This window comes from Homalodisca vitripennis, unplaced genomic scaffold, assembly GCF_021130785.1.
Source record: "Homalodisca vitripennis isolate AUS2020 unplaced genomic scaffold, UT_GWSS_2.1 ScUCBcl_3613;HRSCAF=9238, whole genome shotgun sequence".
NCBI lineage: Eukaryota > Metazoa > Arthropoda > Insecta > Hemiptera > Cicadellidae > Homalodisca > Homalodisca vitripennis.
The window spans coordinates 8768-32908 of NW_025779769.1; the positions used below are offsets into that span (position 1 = coordinate 8768).

The window sequence follows — 24141 nt, forward strand, 5'->3', positions numbered from 1 at the left end:
AATATATATTACAAATGTATTATTGGTTTGTGTACTTCCTTGGTTTAAATATCACATTTTTCAACTGAGATCTTATCTTATAAATCTTTAGATTTATAATCTGTGAAATTTTTAAAGAAAATATTCAGATTATCTCCAGTGAAATGGCATATCCAACAATAACAAGTTTATATTTTTAACACCCTAACTAGGGCTTCAGAATAAAACCTTCTTCAGATAAAATCAACCAGGGTCAAAATGTATAATATACTTTTTTTAAATAGCTTTTGAGAGTTTATTTTATGAGTTACTTTATTTATTTTATTTGTAAAGAAGAGTATTTGGTTTAATAACAATTGCTATTGAAATATATTTACAGTGAATAATAATGGTGATGTGAAAAATAAATGTAATACATACATGATGATAATGCAATAATATATTTTCAAAAGTAATACAATATTAAAAATACTCAATGATACTGATACTCAATGGTACTCGTCTATTAATGTATCAGTAAACATTCTTTTATTATAGTTCTAAAAGTATTAAGGTACTGTTTCTACCAATTGTAATAAAGTTCAAAAATATCACAAGAGTAAAATAAAGTTTTAATAACAAATATTTCAGATTTTTTAAGGTAATTAGATTTTCTTCCACATCAGCAAATGTTGCATTCATTTTATTCCCATATAAAAGATTTTGTTATATAATTCAAAGTTGTGCTTTTCTACAATACAAATGGAGTTATAAGTTTGAGAGGAAATGGATGCTGATGCTGCTTCTTTGTAAAGCAGATGTACTTTACTATAAGGATATCACCTAGGAATCAAGGAAGATGCGTACAATCTTTTTCTTAATCTTGTAATTCCTGAAATTAATTTCATTTAACAAGAAGCAAAGGTGTATTAATACAAATGATTTATGAGATCTATTATAATGAAACCATATTACAATCATTACAGTGCTAGGAACATTTTATAAATTACAGTACAAACAGATTTCTTTGTTCAGTACAAATATGAGTACTTTTCATAAATGTTATTCCAAAACTCAATTCTCTCAGGAAATAAGATACCGTCAGTAGATTTCCAAACCTTTCCTATTTCCATGAAACAAGGATTTTGGATAGTGTCTTCTTTCCATATTACATTGAGTTCCACACAGTTTGGGTTTCTGAAATAAATTAAATCGTAATTAGTTAGTATTGATAAAAAATTTTTTTTAATGAATAAATTATTTTGTACTTCATTAGTTTTAAAATAGCTTTATTTTATCGTATAGAATACAATCATATTGGTTTTGATAGCAACTGAAAAAGATTTTTCTAAAATTGAATTTATTCAATATTTCTTACAAGATACATCTGAGTAAATGGAAAAAAGGAAATAAAATAAAAACTTTCTTTCTGTTATACATCTAAATCCAAACCCCTTTAAACAACTTTATTAAACAACAAGAAGTTATTTTTTGTTGTCCTAAGTCAAGATTGTTCTAATAATATTGATTGTAAATACGAAAGTGACTTTGTTTCTTTGTTCTGCTTTCACATGAAAACGATTTAACCGACTGTACTGAAATTTTATATGGACATTCTTAGGGTCCCTGGTATGAACATAGGCCTATTCTTATTTAAAAAATCCCTCTTGGTCTTTACGAAATATTAATTAAAAGAGCCTGTTAAATTGATTTAACTATTCTGCATAAACATTGTTTTATTTCAACACAACCATATATTTAATTAATTTTACTACTACTTTCAGTTTATTTACATCTAAAATGTGATAGCATAGAGTAAGCTTGATAGTAACAAAAATTCTTATTCCAACCTTTTCTGCAACCGCTGTTGAGCACAGAGTAAGAAAATATCCAGATAAGAAAATTACAAAGCTTAGTAAAAATATACTTTTAACAGTACATTTGAGCAAAAATTACATAATAGATATAAAAGACAAAATTACTATTGCTATAAATAAAGACTTTTGCTATAAATTTAAAGACTGTTATAAAACCCATCTTAGTTCTCTTTTGACAGAAGTAGGCTTTTCAGATCTTTGTATGTATATACATTTTATAGATTGGGAAACAAGAAAAAATAATCTTACAATGGCCACAAATATACACTTTTTGACAGATTTTCTTGATTATGGCAACAAGGCAAACTCAACATTGGCGTCGCCAATACCCCTTTGAAAGGACAATTATTTACTGTTTGGTAGTCAGCCCTGTATTTACAGGGCAGATCTGAGGACTGTCGGCTCTTGACTATCCAAGTATAATATCTATTTAAGTGGGTGCAAAATCTACTTAATATGGTTCATCTTTTTTTCTGATATCTATAATACTTGTGTTGTTTTCCCCCAGGGTATAGCTATTTAAATGACAAGTTTCCTTTGAGTAAGAAGACTAGCATAGAGGATTTTCCAGGACCAAAGTAATGTCTGTCTGGTGGAAGATCTTATTCTGCAAGTTGTGAAAATTGGAAAACAACAACTCCCCCAAATAATATACTTAAGTTGGGTAATAAATACATAATACGTTATCATCCAAACAATATAAACTGGGTGATCAATAACAAAACTTTGTAGAATTTACAGAACTGTAATAATTATTGGATGCAAAATTTATAAAATAATTTACTCCTGATATGTGTTGAAATATTTGATTAGTTTTAGGTTTAACACTTTGGCTACTATTATGAGTCACACCACACATACACACTTTTATAAGGATACTATTGTATTCTTTTGGTAGTGAATGTGTTGTACTAATATTAGTTCATAGTTAATAACATTAACTTTGTTGAACAAACGCAAAAGAAAGTTACCCAGTTTTAGCAAAAGCTGTCCATGCTTTTATAAGCTTGTTCATTAATGCTTGGTCATCATCAGTTGGAGAAGTGAAGGGGATTTTATCAATGTTTGTTTTGAACAGATGTATTAGCTCATCGGCATGACTTGCACCTGAAACAACGAAATTAAAAAGCTTTACGCCCTTTTCAAATTTTATAGTTTTGAATTTAGAATAAAAAGATAATGTTTTTCTTATTATATTACTATTTTCACATGATTTATTTCCAGAATAACTTTTGCCAACACTAAATATTACATGTCATAATGATCATCTGTCATTTAAAACATTTTTCTATGATGAATCAGAAAATAGTTCACCAATATTACAATTCCTTATTTGCCTATTTATCAATAAACTCACCACATCCGATGAACTGATCAGCTTCATGGTCTGGGTATGCCATCTGTATCATTTTGACTGAGAAGGCTCGGGGGCTGAAGTATGTAAACAAATAGTTGTAAACAGGAGCTGTCTGGTGCTTTAAAAAGCACTTTCGAGAAAATTCTTCTGCATTGGCAAAAGCTATATCAGACATATACTGAAATATAAACATTTTTTAGTATCACAGTTCCAAGAAATTGTTGAAAAACATTATTTGTTTTTATTTATTAACACTTTTAGCATCAAAATATATTTTACTCCACAGTAAGTGGTATTATCATTATCACAAATCTTCACATGGTGATGAGAGTTTTAATATACTGTGTGATAAAATTAGGTGAAAAGTAAATTTTAAGTATTTTTTGTAAATATAAATTTAGGCTATTCTTGGTCCAAAAAAAGAGTTTTGTAAAAAATATATAATTTTCTTCATCATTCTATTCATACACAACACTAAAACTAAAGATGAATGGTTAACCAATAACACAAGAGGTATAAAGGTATAACTTGTGAAAATATCCTGAACATGTTTTATATTCCTCATTTTACTTCTTAACGATTCTGGCATCTAACTTTTTCAAGAGTTTTAAACAAGATTATAAAAACTTTTATATGAAATAGAACTAAGTCTATCTCTAAAAAAAGAATTCTGTAGGTCAAAAAACTTATAATTTTACCCAACATAATTTTAAACGTTCTCTTAACTCGTCGAATAAAGTTAAGTTAAATGTACTGTGTAACAGATTGAAATTTAATGAATATATCATATCAGTTTCTATAGAAAATAACAAATAATCAATTTTTTAAATGGACTAATAATAATAGAATAATTAGACAATTTCTTTATTAACATATTCTTTGAGAACAGTTACACGTCAAATGGTCAATAAATAAAATTATAATAAATTTCAGCAATTCACTGGAGCAAGTCCATAAACTCATTCTCTGAGTAGAACGGCCGTTCCAGAAGCCATGCTGTGAGTTGCCTCTTGAAGTTTTTTGGCTGTTCTCTCTTGAGGTGCTCTGGAAGGTTGTTGTAATAGAGGGCACCTTTGTAAGATGGTTTTTGCTCGAACAGGCTCAGGCGATGCTGTGGGATGGTGAAGTTTGCTGCGTGTCTGGTGTTGTGCTGATGTAGATCTCGGTGTCTTGGCTGTGTTGTTGTAATTGTGTGAATGATGACTTCCCTTATATAAAGTGATACTATTGTGAGTATTTTTAGGTCCTTAAATGACTCCCTGCAGCTGTCCCTGTAGTTTAAGTTGGCTAGGCATCTAATTGCTCTTTTTTGCTTTACAAGTAATTTATCTAAATTGCCCTTTGACGCCCCTCCCCATGCTGCAATACCATATCTGAGGTGCGATTCAAAAAGGGCATAGTAAGCAACTCTGGCCACATCTGGACTGCATACTTGCTTAATTCTTCTTATGGTGTACAGGCTAGTGGATAATTTCTTGTTAAGCTGATCGACGTGGGGTTTCCAGGATAGTTTGGAGTCAATTATGATGCCTAGGTATTTTGTAGAAGTTTGTGTCTGTAGTCCGGGTAGTGATACATTTGTGTTGTTGCGCTTAGTGGTGAATGTCATTTGTACGGTTTTGTTCTCATTTAGGACCAGATCATTGGAGGAGCAGTAGAGTTTTGTTCTGTGGAAGTGCAAGCTGGTTGTTAGTTCTAGCCTTTCTGTTGTTCTGTCGGCGAGAGTGAGTACTGTGTCATCAGCATACATTATATTGTGGCCTGCTTCACCTATCCATCCAGGCAGGTCATTAACAAAGAGGATGAATAGAACTGGCCCCAGTACTGACCCCTGCGGCACTCCTCTTCTTATACTGGTGGCTTTGGAAAGTGTCTTGTGTTTGGTGTTGTCCATTGTGTAGGCTATTTCCACATGCTGTGTCCTATTGGAAAGGTAGCTCTTGAACCATTCCGCCGCCATTCCTCGTACACCCAGCCCTTGTAGTTTGGAGATAAGTTGTTCATGGTTCAGGCAGTCGAACGCCTTACTGAAGTCGAGGAAGAGGCTTGTGGCAGTGCATCCTTCTTCAAGTTGGTCTAAGATATATTCAGTAAGTTGGATTATGGCAGTGGTTGTCGATCTGCCTTTGCAGAAACCATGTTGCTGATTGTTGAGGAGGTTATGTTGTTGTAGATGGTGTATGAGTTGGGTGAGCGCTATTTTCTCTATTATTTTCGAGAATGTTGAAATTAAGGATATTGGCCTGTAACTGTTTCTTTCTGTGGTTGGTCCACTTTTATATTTCGGGTAGACTTTTGATATTTTTAATTTATCTGGAAAAATGCCTTGTGAGAGTGATTTATTTATCAGTTCTGTTAGGGGTGGTGATATTTCATTTTTACAATTTTTGATCATTTTAGCTGATATTTCGTCAATTCCGAATGAGGTTTTAGGCTTTAATGACTGGATGGTTGTTTCAACTTCGTCCAGTGTAACCCGCCTAAATTGAAAAACATGATTTGTTGCTGGTAGGAAATCTGGTATGTTGTTATTTATTGTGTTGTCAAAATCTTTAAGTGTCCTTTCAACAATTGTTGAAAAAAAATCATTGAAATGGTTGGAAACTTCTGTTGGGTCGTCTATTATTTTATTGTCTATTTGGAGGTTGATGTGGTTTTCCTTGTTTGGAAAATATATAATAATGGAAAAATAATGTTTGGAATGTAATGTTTGAGTTGTAATGTTGTAATGAATGTAATGTAAATTGTTTGGAAAATAATGGAATAAACAAATGTGAAGTTTCAAAATATGCAAAAGTATAAAAACTGAAAATTTATAAAATTTAAATCCACCACGCAGTAGACAGATGAGTCATTGCCATGGCACCGAACTAAGTTTTTTAAAAAAAGGTCAATATAAGTTAATTTTGTATATGATTGGTACACAGAGAGTTGTGAGCAGGAAAACTGATGACAGTCATAGATGGTTGGTCAACGAATGCAGACCTATTATGAACTATATTTTCTGTAGTTTAGTTTTAATAATTAGTGTTGTGTTTAGTTTTTTATTAAGTGCATGTTTTAGATGTTGACACACAACGTGGTGGTTGTTATTCCTAACTTACACATATCACAACGCTCTGGTATGATTAGTTTATTTTTAACCTAGTTTGTATTATGTGTTAGGTTAGTTATTTACCTGAAGAAGAGATCATCAAAAAGTAGTTTTACCGATTTTTTGTATCACTGAACGATGTCAAATGTCTGAAAAATCCTATTTCCTTCCTAACATTCAACTTGTCCATTGGTACTAGGACGACCAGGAGCAAATCTCTGTTCAATTCCATTCTGATCACAAAAACATGTGAATTCCGATGAAGTAAAAATCGTGGCATTATCACTGACAAGTATTTTGGGCACACCATTTCATGAAAATATTTAACTAAGCATTCCAATTTGAAAAATTGAAGTTGGAGAGAGTTCATTATTCTGATTTCTGGCCACTTTAATTTGGCATCGACAAGAATCATAAAGTGATATCCCTTGTATGAACTGTATAGTCCATGTGAACGCGCTGCCAACTCTTCTCCAGCTGATCCCACACATGTAAAAGCACCTTATTTGGGGTGGTCTTAATTGTACAACATGCATCCCAACTTCTTACTGTATGGTCAATATCCCTGTTAATATTTTTCTAATAATATTTATGAGCAAGGGCCTTCATTTTTACAGTTCCAGGATAATCAATATGTAATTCAGAAAGGATTTCAAGTTGCAACTTTGAAGGAATAACTACTCTTTGTCCACAAAAAAATGTTCCTTTGTGAAGATTAAACTCACAACAACAAGATTACGCTTTGTTCTTTCCCAGATTCTTTTTAGTTGTGATAGAATTTGATCTTAGTCTATAAATTGTACAATAACATCATGGGTAATTGTTCTCATTGAAATAAAATTTATAATCTGTTCATTCATAAGTGTTTCTTCATTCATTTTTTCATATTTTCCAACCAAAGGTAATTTATAAAAATAGTCAGCACTTCATTATCTGACCACCTGTGTACAGTTGTGTAATTGAACCCATTTATTAATGTTGCATAGCGGAGTAACCGTGAAGCTGTTGTTGCTGGCAGAGCATTGTTTGGATAAAAAATGGATTGTATTGGTTTGTTATCCACATCAAGTGTAAACTTCCTCCATAACAAATACTGGTAAAAGTTTTGAAAGGATCAGAAAATGACAGTTGCTTCCTTGTCCAACTGTGAGTAGCCCCTTTCAGCTAATATAAATGGAGTAGGATGTTTTGTGTAATAACACACCAGATAATCCAATTGAACTTGCATCTGTAGCCAGAGTTAGAGGAAGATTCAGGTCAAACGGAACAAGCACCTTATCACTTGCTATTTCCTGTTTCCACTGTTGAATGCAATTTCAAAATTTGAATTCCATTTAAATTTGAAGTCCTTCTTTAAAAGATGGTTAAAAGGCTGTAGGAATGTAGATGCATGAGGAATAAACTTTGAATAGAACGCTGTAAGACCAAGAAAGTTCCTATGCTCCTCAATACTACTTGGGCGAGGAGCCTCTGTTATAGCTTGCACCTTAACTGAAGATTTCTTCAGACCATTAGCACTAATTAAATAACCAAGGTAAGTTATCTCTTGTTCAAAGAACTTACATTTCTCGAGATTCAAATGGAGATTTAATTCCTCATTCGTTGACACTTTATGAGTCTGTTCTTGCACTCTTGTACGTTGATCCTTGGCTTATTATGTCATCAAAATATGCAGTTGTCCCTTCCAGATCTAAAGTGACATCATCCATGAACTTTCAGAACTCATTTGGGGCACTTTTAATACCAAATGCAAATTGATTCATCATGTAAGTTCCTTTATATGTAGATATTGTTTGAAACATTTTGCTGTTATCATTGACCTCCAAATGTATATATGCTTTATAAGCATCAAAGGTAGAAACGTATTTTCCGCTCTTCATTTTATAAAAAACTTCTTCAATTCTTTGAATTGATAATGTGAATCAATTAGTTGAGCATTAAGAATTAATTTGAAATAAACACATATTCTGACATCCACATAGGTACCACTACAAGAGGTGAACCTCACTCAGAATATTCCACTTTTGTAATAACTGCTTGACTTTCAAGATTGTTCAGTTTATTTTCCATTTTTTATCCTAATGCATGCAGAACTGGTCTCGTCTTTGTAAAATTTGGTTTTAAGGCTACACCTGTAGTTAAGAATAAAACCAATTTGTTTTTTTAAATATGCCCTTCAAAGACTGACAGATTTCTTCTCTGAGTTGGTTTACGCACTTAGTTTAGTAATATTTCCTGAGACAACAATTTAAAAAGTATAAACTCAACTACTCACTTATAATAAATTCAAATTATATTTAGTAAATTGTTCTTTTATTAGACTCATATTCTTTTAAAGTATCACCAATTTTTTTGAATTTATAAGCTTAAAAAGTAAATATGTGACAATTAGCTCAATTGCAACCTCTTAAGCATTGTAAATTTCACATCAGATTGTACAGTACATACTTGTAATATATTTTATGTATAATTAATTAAACTTGTATATTCTGAGAGACAATTATTGATATTAATCACAAGTTTTTATAGAACATTTTCCAGTAACGGGAAATCACAAATAATAAAAAAGTATGAGAGAACAAATTACATTATGCAATCTCTTGTTTCCAAAACTGAGTTTGATCTTTCCGGTGCTAATTGTTTAATATAATTTCAACTCTGATTCTGGGATTTCTTCTCTATTGGTACATATGTTATTAAAAATAATGGAAATTCTCTGTAATACAACTTAATAAAACTAGGATTAAAATGTGAAATACGTACAATCACTATTCAGTTGATATATAATATTACATTCTAGTAACCATCAACTTACATCCACATACTGAGGTACAACATCCCAGGAGAGAGAGTCGGTGTTGGTATAAAACTGCAGAATCTCCTTACCTAATCTAAGTTCTTCTTCACTGTCAGGTGTAATGGCCAAGTCATGAGGTACCAACACTGACAGGTTTTCATTTATTTTTTCACACTTTACTTCTCCATCTGAAACATACGGTGAGATTTTAACTTCTTGACTGTGTTATTAAACTATAACAAAGTGTTTGAGGCTCCTAGGTATTGGTACTAGGATGGAAATATTTAGGGACCGACAAATAATCACATACAATAGTATATGTTAAGTGTGGGAAAGAGAGTTACAAATAAAATTAGAAACCTAGACATCCTGACTCGGAGGACCAAAATGTTTCCTGGAGATAAAGTTACAGTTAAAATTAAAATTGAGAACAATTACATCCGGAGATGGAAGGACAGGTGAGACATGAGATAGAAAGGGTGCACTTGAAGATAGAAGCCAAATCACCGATGTTGATCTTAGTTCTTGCCTCGCTTCGTCCGGGGGGGGAGGCTTCCAGCTCCTCCAGGGCTACAGTAGGATCCATGGACGAACGAACTTTCACTGAGAATCGTCACTGGCACCTGGGTTGGAACAAGTTTAGAGTGAACCATCACCAGAACAAAGGGGTAACTGACCAGAGGTCACCTCCGACGGGAGCTACGATACACACACTAAGGAGTACGAAAAGAGGGCATCGAAACCAAGATGGCACTACTTTGACTAAGAGAGACAGACAGGGTGAGCTTCAATACGAGACTACACAAGAACAAAGTACTGCTACCAAAGTACGCTTTGCAGTGACTGCTACCGTGCCATCACCTCCGATTATACCAATGAGACACTATACAATGAATATGAGAAAAGAGGGCATAGAGACCCGGAGCAGCACAACTCTGCCAACCAAAGAACAAAGTGTGAGACTTTGAGTGACCGCGACCGGACCACATCTTCAGAAAGGCTCCGATGGTACAATTGAATGTTCGGGTGTCTAAGCGACGCTCATGGACAGCAGACATAGGTACAGACAGGACCACGCGATGTCTCCACCAATGAGAGGCTTTAAATCGGACAATGACGGTCCATGGTCACAGGATAAGCTCATCAGTATTAATTTTACTCTGAACTATTTCAAAGAAAGCAAGGAGTGCTGAATATTAAAAACTAAAACTTACTCTACTAGATATATATTGCAAATATTGTACAGTACAGCTAATAAGGAGTAAAAATATAAGTAACAAGTCAAACTCTGCCCTACTGATTGCCAGCCCCCACCAAGCCAGACATCCTCCCCTCCCCCTCTTTACTACATAAGCAACTGGTATGGAGCTGGCAGACCCTAGCGGCCTGACTAGTAGGATGGGTGTGTTGAGCTACTGCTGTCATCAGTAGCAGATGTGGTTAGATAGGGATGGACCTCACCCTCCACATGTTGTCTGGCACATAAAAATAGATTATGTGTGTTTCAGAATGAGTCTGATACAGGATCGCTACCTGATCAGAAGTACTCGTAGGAATCATGATTTTGGATGTGATGGTCTGCCAGTTAGTCCAGAGGACATCGAGCTAGGGAACATCGTGTGCCATTGTTTCAACCAGGGACCATAGAGTCATGACAACTATACCATTCTCCAAAGCCTGTTTCTAGATCTCGAGCACTTCAATGGGAGTTAAAGAGCTTACGGGGGCAACCAGTTGATCTAAGGACTGAACCTGACGAGATCGTGGTTCGATACCCAGCTCGGCCACCCAGCTCCAGGTCCAGTACAGGAGTACTCAAGGAAACATCAAGTTGTAAATATTAGGATTAAAGGAAGAGAGCTCAAGTGTAAATATTGTACATGGATGGCGATATAGTTTAATAAAGCAAACCAGTGTTTAAAACTTTACTTTTTGACCCAAGTTAGACCCCCTTACAACACACTAGTGCAGAGGTGGGGTTTTCCCGCAGGATAGGACTGTAATGCGTGAGGAAAAACCCTCTTACAAAATGTTACATACTATATTAGACACATTATATAAGATCCTGATCTTTTTTCATTCATATTAAATTATTAGATCACTCCATATTAAGATAACAATGTTTTATATAAAGTGTTGTATTAATACTTTTGGATACTGAGTGAATCAGTGTCTAATTTTGGCACACACACAACACAATTTTCCTATAACTATTAGTATTGGATGTGATATATTTGAACACTTAGGCACATTAGTTGCATTTTACTGTCATTTACATAAGTTCTTTATTCAACTCATGATCTATTTATTCAAAAAACAATCATTTACATACGTGCTAGAGCTGACAATCCCTCTTGGTCAGTGAGGCCCATTATGATCGGGACCTTGGAGAATTCTCCTTTCTCCATCATTTTTCGAGGATAATCTGGTAAGAAGGGAGCATCACCAGATACTTCAACACAAGGTAAGAAGAGGAGTGTGGACTTTTGTATCTTTTCCTGAAAAAATATAGCAAACTGCATTCATTAAACACTATAAGAACTACTCTTTCTGAATCGCCAGAATGATCAGATGCTAAGATACATCCCCTTCCCTCCTAAAAAACACTGGACAGTAAATTATACGCTTGTAACAATAAAAATAATAGATGTTTTGACTATAGAATCTAAATAATGTACTTAAAAGTTGTTGAATATATATGTTAGCTTGAGTTTTTTTTTAACTCTTATGGTACACTATAGGATAGACTCGCCATTTAATTTTTGTAATCTTGGGAAATTAAATAAACAATATTAATTTTGTATACATACAGTTAATTAAATAGGTATTCTTACTATTTTCTAGACACTTTTACCTTTTCTGTTCTTACCTTTTCTGTTCGTATTGTTTGTCTTTCCTGAGCCTTAAGGATATCCAAGCAAGGAACATTCATGAGAAACTCCAGAACAGTGTCAGGGTCCTGAGAGTTACATCCAAGTTCTTTAGCTAGCAGGAAAGTTTTCTCTCTGGGCTTGTCCTGAAACGCCCATTGGCACATTGGTGTTCCGCTCTGTAATATGGCTTTGTGAAATAATTCTACAAACAAGGTATGATTGGTCATTTACTTTATGAGCACAAACCCTTAGATGAAATATTATATACATGAGAGTTTATAAGATGAGTCTTAAACAATGTTCTGTTCTAATTCTAGTATGTTTGCTAACAAGAAACAATACATGGAGATATGGTTCATTTTGTGGATAGAATACAGAATATGGTTAATTTTGTAACAAAATATTCACCTTTAGACAGTGGAGACAGCAGATGGTAGTGTACAGAAGCCCCTCCTGCACTTTGCCCAAATATTGTCACATTGTTTGGATTTCCTCCAAAACTGTCAATGTTGTCTCGTACCCATTTTAGCGCCAAAACCTGATCCTTAAGTCCCAAGTTTCCAGGCAGCTTTTCATTTTCCAATGATAAAAATCCTGAAATAATAATTATAATAATAACAAATTAATATATTTCTATTCTTCTCGCAATTTAAAAACAATAGTTTTAAATTTTTATTGAAAATACGTTGTATTATCTTTTATCATTAATTAGATACCTATAAATATCATAACATTGTAATAAATAGATTAATTTTAACCTAAAACTCCCAAGCGATAGTTGATTGTGACCAGGACTATATCTTCTTCTATCAAGAAGTCAGGCCCATAAATTTCAGTAGACCCAGAGCCTCTGAAAAAGCCACCACCATGAATCCACACCATCACAGCCTTCCAGTCTCCTTGCTCTCCAGTCTGAAGGTATAATCATGGAACAAATAAAATAAGATTAAATCTTATGCTTAAGAGCCAAGCAGAATTATTTTAAAAGTAAATAACATATTTAAAGAAATGGATGGCACTAAAAGTTCCAGTCCCTAATTACAATTTTTAAATCATGGAGCATTAAATAAACAATACTAATTTTTTAAGGATACGGTTAATTCAAACTCAAAAAATATGTGTTACAAGAAGGATTTGCTCAAGAGTTCTCTTTTATCCTGCCAGTAAAAGAATAACAAATATTTTTATACTATGAATCGTTATTTTTAGCTCTTGCTACCCTACATGTTTAGTCATATATCGGGTGTCCAGGCTAGAAGTATCAATAAATAAATAACTCTATCAGGGTTATTTAACAAATTTTGTAGCAATTCCCATTACAAACCAAATGCAATGGAAACTACATTGTGTGTTTAAAGTTTAAAGGTGTTTTCTACTAATATCTTATTATTAAAAAATAAATAAAGTTAAATATAAATGAGTACAACCTTGAAGATAAAACTTTAAAAAAATGTTTTAATATTTATCTTAAATTTTGAATTTAGTTATTTATTCTTTAAAGAGCAAACTGGGGCCCACAGAACCCTACATCAATTTATTTTCCAAATTTCTCAGTTTAAGTTTGTTGCTAGAACTTTTGGTACTGATGTAATTTTAGTTATCACTACGAGGCTTCAAGCCCCACCACTAGCCACCTTAGTTGCCAGCTAATAAAAATCTGTAATCTCCTCTGTTTAACTTATGCCATTTAAGGTTGTGTTTTACCTTATTGTCTATATTTATTAGATTGGTTGTAATGTCATTTTTGTAGTTATTTGTAAAATAATTTATATAATTTTCCTTATTGACCAAATACAATTTTTAATTAATAACCAATACAAAGTTTTTACAATATTATAAAAAGAGTGTTTTGAACTATACAGCCTTTAATTGTGATGGTCAAATTTGCCTATGTTTGTGATTTTGTGTAAGATATGTCATAATTGTGATGAAATAAATACATTCATACATTGTTTGTACATACAAGGTGTTTGAAAAGTATGGGTACGGCTTCATACTTTACAAACTATAGCAGATAACATCTATAAACTTTGCACAGTGTCATATGGCTATGTAAACTATTTTTCCTTGCTATTACCATGACATGCCAACCATGGGGGGACGGCCCACAGAGGAAAACATGGAAATCTTAAATGAAAGCATGGGTCGAGTGATACCTCATTTGAAAGAGCTCACTTAGTAGAGTTGAATGCCGCAAACAGCATCTCAAAAGGTTTATCCAAACATAAATGGCGGGTTGTTTTAGGTACACATTGTGAAGTACATTATGGTGCTGCCATTTCTGATTGGATCGTCGTATTCTGATGCGGTAGGCGGCGTTTCACTCTACTAACGAATGGTTTTCACTGATTAGTATTTATAAAAAATAACAAAAAATATTTAATTCTAAAATTAAGTAGTAAGTTAACTCTTTCACCAACAAATAACAATGGTAGAACTTAATTAATTCATTAACATAAAGACGACGAATTCATTTTAGTTTCATTTATTGTGTTATAAATTTATGAACATAATTTGCTATTTAAAAAACGTCAGTGAAAAAACATTGGTTAGTAGAGTGAAACGCCGCCTACCGCATCAGAATACGACGATCCAGTCAGAAATGGCAGCGCATAATGTACTTCAAAATGTGTACCTAAAACAACCCGCCATTTATGTTTGGATAAACCTTTTGATATGGGGTTTGCGGCATTCAACTCTACTAAGTGAGCTCTTTCAAATGAGGTATCACTCGACCCATGCTTTCATTTAAGATTTCCATGTTTTCCTCTGTGGGCCGTCCCCCCATGGTTGGCATGTCATGGTAATAGCAAGGAAAAATAGTTTACATAGCCATATGACACTGTGCAAAGTTTATAGATGTTATTTGCTATAGTTTGTAAAGTATGAAGCCATACCCATACTTTTCAAACACCTTGTATAATAAAGTGTTATCTACTGTAGAGTTTTGTGTATAAAACCTTTAAAAACTCATACACATGAGCTATTTCAAAGAGTTACATTGTTTACACTGTTTTGTCAAAATTACAGTATTTTTTTAGAACAAATTTATAATCATTATGTTTATTGTTTTTAACCAATATATTACAAATTACACACACTAATAGTCTAAGGAAACAAACAAAACTTATATAAATGTAACTTATTTTATATTTTTAAGCGTGTTTTTAAAATGGGGCTTTATAGACCTTGTGTGCTGTGCTGAAGGGTATACAAAAAACACTCATATAAATTCATCCACTGTGTAGAATGCCCTGGACAACAAAAGTTTTTCATGTTTCTTTTTCCTCCCTATGACAGCAAATTAGCCACTAACATGTATATCAGCCAAATGATGATGTTTACTGAGATGTCAGCTGATTACATCACCACTGTTGACTTTATATTCCATGTCTGTGGAATAATAAAGACATAACTGTCATATTTGAGGATTAAAAGATAATGCTAATTCCAGTAATGCATGAAAGAGACATCCAAAAAGTAAATATTTTAAAGAACAATCAGTGACAGGCCATATTTAATAAGACATATTGCAAATTTTCGCAGTACCTCAAATTCCAAACCAAACCATAATAAATTCCAGAAATACAATGCTCCAGCACATCACCACTATGATGTTCAGGATTTTCTTAACAAATAATATCCTCATCGTTCATTGGGTAGGAGAGGAATTATTGAATGGCCAGCCAGCAACATCACCAGATTTCTTTGCATGGGGATTCATCAAAGATGTTGCGTACAGGTAAGAGTACAAAGTTTACTGGAACTAAGGCATCATAATGTGGCTGTAGTTTAAAGGGTAGTGCCAGAAATGCTCAAAAACACATGATAGGAGGTTGAACACTGATTAGACTGCATGAGGTAACTTATAAATATATGAAGCTTGGTTGTACAGGGTCTCCGAAAAAGAATGCCAGGATTTTGAGCAGCTGTTACTTAAAAACTATTCAAAATAACTAAACGACTTAAACGTAAATTGAAGTTGAAATAACTAAGTTTTGTTTTCCATGTAGCATGGGAAGGAAACATTGACCTTGACATGTACAAAACACCTCCGCGGTGGCAGTCCACTATTGTGAATGACACACCTGGTGCCAGTTGCGAGTACAATGTTTATGGCACAACAGAAGTCACAGTTTTGAGGTATGTAGAATTGAAATCGGTTGTTAATATGCAGCGTCAGTTTTGAGTTATGTATCGAAGTCAAAATTCGCCTGTATTATTTTTACATTAAAACTTTAAATTTATTGTGATTTAAACTAGTCAGATTTTAGTTTTTTCAATTTGTATAAATTTGACAATCAAAATTACTGATTTCAGTTTTTAACAAATATGCTTCATCAAGATACATCTGAACTTGGAAATACGCTATGCCCTTCATCTGGCCCATCAAATATATATATAAATTATATATATATTATATATATATATATACACACACACACGCATGTGTGCACGCATGTGTGTGTGTGTGTGCGCACGTGTGTATATTATATATACTGTATTTATATACGTGATGTATATGAAGGTATGAATACTCATTCACTGTCAAAGTTAATACATACAGTAATAACAACTAGAAAAAGAGTTAGAAAACTAACCTTTGTAGTATACACATTGAGATAGAGGCAATCTTCACCCCCATGTATATTTAGGAATATTATGTGTTCTTGCAGAGAATCACCTCCTTCTTTTGTGGCATCTCGAGTATCTTCCCAGTGGCCATAAGGCTCAGGTTCCTAAAATATATTCATACGATATGCAAATTAAAATTAATTTTAGAGTTATGAGATTATAATATTGTACAAATTCAGATAGTATTTTATCATGTCTTATTACACTATTAAACATTTTTGCTGCACTAACTGACAGTAGTTTAAGTGAAATTTTTGTCTGCGACGGGACGAAGATAAGTGCGACACATGATCACAGTACAGTGGGAGTGAGAACTACGGTACCCTCCCAGGTATGAGTTTTTAAATTTTGATAAAGGAACACTTGTTTTAAGCTATTTCAAGATCAGTTGAATAAAAAAACCTCAATTTTGAGAAGTGTAATGTGTATGTATGGTATGGTGGTATGTAAACAATCAAAACAATAAAAACTAACTTTGGTAAACACAAGCTAGAATTTTAGAGGCTGGTTTTCAAGAAATTGGAAAGTAACTAACAAATAGTTTAATGAGTTTTAATAAACTATTTGGAAAAGTCTATAAATTAGAGAAGGTTCTTGACACAATCAATATGTTTACTGAATAAGAGATGCTTGAGAGACTGGCATGAATTTTATTGTAGTTGGGAGTTTATCTTTCTGTCTTGAGGAATCAATCAGACACTTCTGAAAGTGACAGAAAAAAACTCCTCAAAATCAAGTGGTGACAAAAATGCAATTGCCTTCTCGCCTATCTCTTACCAAAAATCAACAAAATTATGAAATCACATGTGAATTAGAGTGGAGCTGATAACAGTTGTTGAATGATTTGTCAGTTAATTAATGGAGAGCCATTTTATTACGCTGCTGTTAACACATGGAGGCAGTGACAGAATGATGGAAGTAGCCAACTCTTTGTTAAAGTTTTGTTTCACTTTGAAAAAGTTAAATGTGGCAGAATGTTCTGTTAAAACAGTTAAATTACTATGAATAACATTGTATTACAAACTATAATTGGAAAGCCACACTAACCTCAAAATTATCTAGAGCTTGTTTTTTACTATGTAAATTACAAAACTGTGTTGGGAGATGTATGATGATATCCTCTTATTTCAGTTATTTTCATTCTCACTTGCTGTATGCAACAATGCTCTGGGGCAATATGAAGGATATCGGTCAAGTTTTTTCATGGCAAAAAGGAAAATCATGAGAATTTCAGCCAATTCGTGTTATCAAAATGACTGTAAACAGTTTGATTGATTCATATTTTATAATGACAGTTCGTAGGTCTTATGGTTTAATTCTTTGACATTATTTATACCATTGTGGTTTTATTTATTTATTCTATCATGTTCTTAATTTTCATTAATATATTTTTATTCTTAATGTTGTGTTTTAAACTCTTACTAGTTTATGAAGATAAAATTATTGTTTTGCAATAGTAATAACTAATCCCATATTCAATTTTTAAATGAGAAGTTTATTGTTTGTAATGACTAAATGGTGCATGATAGTATTAGTTTTATTTACATTGTCTAATGCAATGTATATTAATAAATGACAATAAAGAGATTCTATTCTGTTTTAAAGAGATACTATTCTATGTTAAGTGAAACTGCCAATATTACATATTCGTCTGTACAGATGAGTTGAAAGGGATGGTTGGAGTTTTATCGTGATTGGCTATAGCTTAACCAAAAAACTATGAATAATGATTAATATGACTTCTTTCTCAGAGACTGCCAGCTTCTCAACAATTTAATAAAGATGAAGATTTTTCTTATTACAAGAAGAAAGGAGTTTATGACATTAATTAAATTTAAAAGTCTAAATTACGTGCAAGCCATCCATCTACACTGAACCAGTCAGATTTTGTTCAGTCTGAGGGTGTTTAAAGTAACTAATTTAAGCAAACCACTCTTAAATTAATGTTTCTTTTTATTTTAGTTCTGCAACTGGAAATATATAATTTGATTTTAAGGTTAAGTGTAAAGTGTGTGACACCCTTGTCAGTGATTTCTCATCTTCCTCAAATAATTTTGGGAATGGGCAGTTCCCACCTCTGAATATCAGGTGATATGAGTATTCCTCAAGTGATAAGCCAGCATAATATTTATTTTAGAAAGTTTTAGTTTAGGAATTTTGCTATGCATAAAATTTCATTTTAGACATGATTTCTTTAGTTTTGAGACAAAGCTGTGTTTTATTAAAAAGTCTTGTTCTGAAACAGTTTCCAGCACAATTTGTTCTAATTAAATAATAATTCATTCCAAAAATTAATTAATTGTGTCAGAATCCGAAAATTACCTATCATTTTTACTGTGGTGTTAAAATTTAAATGTGATTTGTATAGGGTTTTGTATAAATATAAGGTATGATATACTGTTGGTCCTTTTACTTGTGTAAAAACAAAACAATTCTCTAGTTTGTCTAAGTTAGTTGGTAGTTTTCTTCCTATAGGGAAAAGGTTTGCATTTAATTTTTTAAATGTATTGAAATCAAAATTCTTTCAACTAGAATGAAACATTATTATATACACTATGCTAATTATACACTGGAACTCTTCTTCAAATTAACATCTTTTTAATGGGCATTTCTATAATTATTTAAGTTAAAATAAAATGTTTCTTAAACTATACTAAGTAATATATTTTTTAAATTCACATTTACCTTGAACCTTAAATTTCCCACTGGAGGTTTTGCATAAGGAATTCCTTGAAAAGAATAATACAATTTGTTAGATCTGCCAATTGATTTCTTGACCAGACCTCTTAGTCTACCTTGTTTTGTAGATATTTCTATCTCGTCCAGCATTTCAAACTAAAAGTAATACACATTAATTTTTAATAGTCATACAAACTATAGTCACAATTTTATAAATAACTTTTTTATTGTATTATAAAGAAGTATCTTTTTATTTTGTTCTTTGAATTTGAAGAATGCATATGCTAATACCTTTTTTACATTTAATATACAATGTTTTGTGTAGCCATTGCTGTATAAATTTTTATTACATTTTGTGTGTGAACTTCATTAATAAAAAAAAATTATGGTTGCCTGTAAAGTCGGTTTTACGGGCGAAGATTTTACGTGACAACGTCTTTTTCTCGGTAGAATATTTATTGATATGAATATTATTAAATTGCACAATAGGAACAAGGAATTGAATGAAAATAAGAATTGCACAAATTTTAACTATAGAAATATATTTTGTTTACTAAAACATTGTACATAATTTGAAATTAATTAAAATTTGTTATTGTAAATGGTAAAGTTGAATAAAAACATTTACTAAAATTGGAATTTGAAATTCTTGCTAAACACAGTTAAATTCTAACTCCGCGCGTGGTGATTGGTCAGTTTAGTTCGTTTGTTTGGTCGCACTGTTATGACAGGTTAGAGGTTATAATTTGTTATTTTAAATGGTTGACTAGCAATACGCGCTGTTTCTTCTCAATCGACTGAATTACGATTGATTGCAGAGTGATTTAAACTTACCATGCTGTTTTTGAATCCCATATAAGGTATGGTATATCAGTATGGGGAGGAACATCTGCCCGTAATCTTAGCAAGATTTTACTCCTCCAAAAAAAGGCAATAAGGGCACTGGCAGATCTGGGACCACTTGAAAGCTGCAGAGAAGCTTTTAAGACTTTAAAACTCATGACTGTCATAGCACTGTACATCTACTCTGTAGTTGTCCAGACAGTTGAAATGGAGTTACCAAGAGCCAAGGATACTCATTCCCACAACACCCGGAGAGCAACTGACTACCTCCTTCCTGGACACCATACTACACGGTACAGCAGGAAACCATCAACAGATAATTGTTTTAGATTCAGGGGTGGCAAAAACAGATGTCATAATTGTTGTTGAATTCAGATATAAAATAAATAAGAATAATAAAAATTTCTACTTATCCAGGCAATATAATAAGTTCACAACAATATGTACCCCCGATTGGGTACACACCAGGCTTTCATAAAGCATGTTGTGCACCCAATGGGGTATAATTCGTTTGGTAAATGAATTTTTTAGATACCCCTTGGGTTACATGGAGAAACATTGAATAAACATACTGAAATAATTTTTTTGAACAAAAGTTATTATTGAAAAATTCGACAGCATATATAAAAGTTCAGAGATTAGCCAATATCGTTAACTTATTAATTTGTGTAATAAATATTCTACAACAACCAAAAATTGTGAATTACAGAGAGTTCTACAGTTTGCTAATTTATAAATGATAAAAAATTTATATTAGTGTACATAACCTTGGACTCAAACATTACAAAAATTTAGACTTTTACATTTTTGAAATGTGATTTTAGTCCTTTATATGATGTATATACATTTTATTTTCCACTGTTTACACTGCTCTAAACAATATAAAGTTTTCTTTTGAATGAATAACAATATTAAATAATAGGTGCATTTTTTTCAAATCATCCTTAAAGTTGTTTTTCTTGTAATATAAAGAGCAATATTGCCTTACCTGATGTTAGATCACAAGCACAGTCATGAGATAAGTGTAGAGTTTATTTTCTGACATGAACTGTCACCATATTATCAGCAAGGTCAGTTTTGTAGTCTAATAGGTTTACAGTGTTTTATCACTATAGAGATAAATTATATCAAATTTCATGGAAAATCATAAACCACTATTAAAACATAGTAGTATGCTTTGTCATTTCTCATGTTAGGTATTTCATACATTAGTTTCATCGGCAATATTTAAATTGATTAGTTCTTAAAAAGCAGGTCATATTTGATGAAAATATAAGGGTATTTGAAAGAAGTTTGATTTTTATTTAAATGCAACACAATATTACTGACACAACACATAAGAGTGATTTTATAAACTTAACTAGCGGACCCGGCGCGCTTCGCTGCGCATTTCAATAAGTTTCCCGCGGCTTCGCACGCAATTTCCCGTTGAAAACAGTACACTATATTCACTTATTCATTTTCTATCACATTCTAAACATTGCTGAGATAATTGATAGTCGTTCCTTCGTGAGCTTCTTGGGCGCATTATGAAGGTATGTACCACATTCTTGATACTTCTGTCAAAAAAAAACAACTAAGGTTGATTTTATAACATTCTTTATATTTGTAGCCAACGTAAGATAGTAATTATGATATCTGCATTGCTCTTCTGATCAAGCATGAGCATGGTTTATATTAAATAAATATTGCAGTTAAAGGTGAATTTTTACGTCAAATTTGAATTGTATTATCTGGATAGTAAAGTCTATGTTTAACAGTGATTGCAGAAACAGTTTAAACAAAATTTGTCGTTTCTCTTAAGCTTACTCTATGCTTTAAAACTATAAGTGTAGTAATTAAATTATATATAAATATATTTTTTGTCGCATTATATATGTTTACAAAGAACAGCTGATTAAAAATTTGAAAAGACTCTTTCACTTAATAACATATGTTTGCTGCAATGCATTTCTTACGGGTATTTCTGTAACCAGTGGGGCGGAATCCTGAATCGGGAAAGGGATAAAAAGTATCCTATAACCTTCTACAGATCAAGACGAACAAATTTAAAAAAAAATTAGGCGAATCCGTCCAGCCGTTTGTGAGTGATGCTGTTACACACGAACAGTTTCATTTTTATATATATAGATTACGTTTTAATAAAATTAGTATTTTAATGAATTGTACCTAAGGCACAAATTTCGTTTTAATTTGGCTGAATATAACTGTGCAATAATTCATAAAAAATGTCTATAATATGAAAATATAATATGAAGTTAAATTATATTATTATTACAAAAATGGAATAATAATAATAATATTTATGTTTAAATTATTATCTACTAAAACAATTATAATTACTTTTAGTGATACAATATGAAAGATATATAGTAATTAATTGTGAAATGAATAATAAACTACCTTATACGAGGGAGTACCCAAAAAAAACCGGAATTGTATTGCTGGCAGCCGGTAGCGTGTAGTACACATTCCTGCCGCTAGGCGTGTGTCGCGCAACCCATTGCGAGCTCAGTGACCCCAGTTCCGTTGTCCTAGTGCATTCTTTTCGTTCGTAGTGACTGTTTTCGCTAACCCTGTTTTGTTCTTGTTTCGTTTTTTGTCATGGCAAGTTTAAGTGAACAACGTGCAGCTGTGAAATTTTGTTTTTTACTTGGTAAAAATGCTGCAGAAACTATTTTAATGTTGAATACAGCTTACAAAGATGATGCTATGGGGAAAACTCAGGTCTACGAGCGGTTCGCTCGATTTAAAAATGGCGACATGTCGATTGAAGATAAACCTCGTTCTGGACGTCCATCAACCTCTCGAACGGACGAAAATGTTGAGAAAATTCGTGAACTTGTGCTCACCGACCGTCGACAGACAATTGAGGAACTATCAGAGAGTAGTGGGTTAACTTGGAGTTCGGTTCAGTGAATTTTTACAGGAGATTTAGGACTGAAAAAGGTTGCTGCCAAATTTGTTCCTCGACTTCTGACTGACCATCAAAAGGCACATCGAGTTGAAACTTGCCGCCTTCTGAAAGAACATCTCGAAAATGATCCCGATTTTCTGGAAAAGGTAATTACTGGTGATGAGTCATGGTGCTATGGTTATGACCCAGAAACGGAGCAACAGTCAAGCCAATGGAAGTCGCCATCTTCACCTCGTCCAATAAAATGTCGGCAAGTCAAATCAAACATCAAAACCATGTTGATTTGCTTTTTTGATGCTAAAGGCATTGTTCATTCTGAGTTTGTTCCTCCAGGTCACACTGTCAACCAAACATTTTATTTGGAGATTTTAAGAAGATTGCGCAACAGTGTTCGCCAGAAAAGACCCGATTTGTGGCAGACTGGAGACTGGTTCTTCCACCACGACAACGCACCGGCACACACAGCCATCTCAGTTAGGCAGTTTTTAGCCAAAAACGGCATGGTTCCGCTGCCCCACTCACCTTACTCGCCTGACCTCGCTCCATGCGACTTTTTTTTATTTCCACACATGAAAAGAGGCTTGAAAGGTCAACGATTTGACAGCGTTGAAGAGGTTAAGAAAAAAACGAAGCTCGAGCTTGCAGCCATTTCTAAAGATGACTACAAAAAATGTTTTGATCAATGGAAATACCGTTGGGACAAGTGTATTAGTTGTAATGGAGATTATTTTGAAGGAGATAAGGTCGTATTGTAAAAAATTTGATAATATATAATTTTTATAAAATAATTCCGGTTTTTTTTTGGGTACCTCCTTGTATAACTATCAGTGACCTGTGGCTTCACACACAATTTTGTAGATTTTGCACAAGTATGAGCACTTCTAGGTTGAGAAAACTATATTCCAAAAACTAAAGTTTGAGTTGCCTTGTAGCAATGTTCAAGAAAATATGTCTGAAAGTGTTAATGTATAGCCATTGTATTTGACTCTGGTTCTAATTTTTTTTTTTTTTTTTTTTTTTTTTCTTTTGCCTTAGTTGGTTTTACCTTGTTTCCTTGATCAAGAGAATATATGTACATACACAGGTCTGAGAAGCCTACTTCAGTCCTAAA

General features: G+C 32.8%; 1 protein-coding gene across 1 annotated transcript; it reads right to left on the bottom strand.

Moving 5' to 3' along the window:
* Positions 1-646: 646 nt before the first annotated feature.
* On the bottom strand, positions 647-21149 carry LOC124372626 (esterase FE4-like). Its single transcript, XM_046831029.1, has 11 exons — positions 21102-21149; positions 19277-19426; positions 16558-16695; positions 12715-12868; positions 12365-12550; positions 11953-12158; positions 11416-11581; positions 9102-9271; positions 3193-3370; positions 2807-2942; positions 647-1155 (listed from the first exon to the last, which is right to left on the bottom strand). Exons 2-11 carry the CDS (start codon positions 19418-19420, stop codon positions 990-992), a joined length of 1644 nt encoding a protein of 547 aa, XP_046686985.1. The 5' UTR covers positions 19421-19426; positions 21102-21149; the 3' UTR covers positions 647-989.
* Between the last annotated feature and the right edge of the window lie 2992 nt (positions 21150-24141).

Coding starts and splice junctions, on each gene's coding strand:
- LOC124372626 (XM_046831029.1), bottom strand. CDS start 19,420: ATGCTGGACGAGATAGAAATATCTACAAAACAAGGTAGACTAAGAGGT. Junction 12,159..12,364: donor GCTGTCTCCACTGTCTAAAG/GTGAATATTTTG, acceptor CCTTGTTTGTAG/AATTATTTCACAAAGCCATA. Junction 3,371..9,101: donor TTGTACCTCAGTATGTGGAT/GTAAGTTGATGG, acceptor TTTATATTTCAG/TATATGTCTGATATAGCTTT.